General features: G+C 40.8%; 1 protein-coding gene across 2 annotated transcripts in view; it reads left to right on the forward strand.

Moving 5' to 3' along the window:
* The window catches only part of MKLN1 (muskelin 1), a 173,930-nt gene that overhangs the window by 172,217 nt on the left and 396 nt on the right, over positions 1-1,317 (forward strand). For both annotated transcript variants that reach the window (XM_019509617.1, XM_019509618.1), the window contains one exon: positions 46-1,262. In XM_019509617.1, the coding sequence (XP_019365162.1) occupies positions 46-167 (122 nt within the window). In that variant the 3' untranslated portion in view covers positions 168-1,262. The remainder of the gene's footprint in view (positions 1-45; positions 1,263-1,317) is intronic.

The following is a 1,317-nucleotide window of genomic DNA, read 5'->3' on the forward strand; positions in this document are numbered from 1 at the left end:
TTTTCCCCCCCCCCCCCCCCTTTTTTTTTTTCTTTCCTTCCCCAGGATTTTCAGACGTTGACCATACATACGCGCAAAGAACTCAGCTCTTTGATACACTAGTAAATTTCTTTCCTGACAACATGACGCCTCCTAAGGGCAACCTGGTAGACCTCATCACACTGTAGCACAGCAATCACTGGACACATGGAAAAGGAAAAAACATCCATTTTCAGTATTTTAATTTTTTTACTGCATTGATTGACTGCTGGGCTGAAGTAATATAGTAACCCCTGGGTCTTTGAAAGGGGCTTTCTACTTGTTTCAGTGAATCCCTGAGGTTTTCCCTTGTTGGATTAGGCTAATAAAATGTAACTGATCTACTTCCAACTAAATATATTTATTTTTTTTTCTGACTTTGACTTTCAAGAGTTAGCAAATGAAAAGAGAAGAAGAAGAAAAATCAGTCATGCAGTCATCCTCTTCGCTTGTAAAGGAAAACGTGGAAATTTTACAGGCTCTTTGCAACTAACTACAGTTGGTTTCACTTTGGGTTTCTTGGCTCTTTTGCCCCTGCTTATTGTAACTAGTCCCAACATCTTGCTTTGCCCTACTAGCTTCATTCTCCACAGTTGTGTAACTTGGCCGCAGGATGCTGGTGTATGTTAAGGTAATGTCTGTCTTTCCTGACTTGCGTTTTGTAATTGCAGTGTACCACGTGAAGAGGAAACATATGTTACAATGTTGCCATCCTTTTTTATAGTTTGAGAAACCGATTGACACTCGTGTGTAATTTGGATTTGATATAAAGCGTGAACAAAAATATTTAGTTGGTGCTGCTGTAAAAGCCTGGCTTCCATTCTCCGAAGCCGCCTATTTAGAGCTGGTAGTCAAGTCTGAACCTCAGAGAAACCTTTCGAGAGCGAGGGCAGGAGGTGCCTGCAGAAGCCTTTTTCAGGGGTAGTTTTATGTCTGTATCTCTCCTGTGATGCGTTGAGGAGAAACTTTTGCAGGTTCCTTTTCGAGTTCTGCAGAATCGGGTCTTCCATATCCTCTGTGCACAGGCTGAAAATCTGCAGCCCTCTGTTTCGGGCACCCCGTTTTCTGAGGCAGATGATATCTAGATTTACAAACCTGTTAGCTCACTGCATAGATTTGTGAGTGTGTAACTCAGCGAGGCTTGTTCCAAACCGCTTGTCTTTGTCCTGTGTAGCACATTCAACTTTTAAATGCATCTTCAACCTATCATTTAAATGCAGGGGAAGAGAGCTTTTTTTTTTTTGGTTTTTCTTTTTCTTTTTTTTTTTTTTTGCAGAAACAATTCCATTAAAAATAAGC

Source organism: Gavialis gangeticus, unplaced genomic scaffold (genome assembly GCF_001723915.1).
Source record: "Gavialis gangeticus isolate Ggan-Ray unplaced genomic scaffold, GavGan_comp1, whole genome shotgun sequence".
NCBI classification, from domain to species: Eukaryota; Metazoa; Chordata; order Crocodylia; family Gavialidae; genus Gavialis; species Gavialis gangeticus.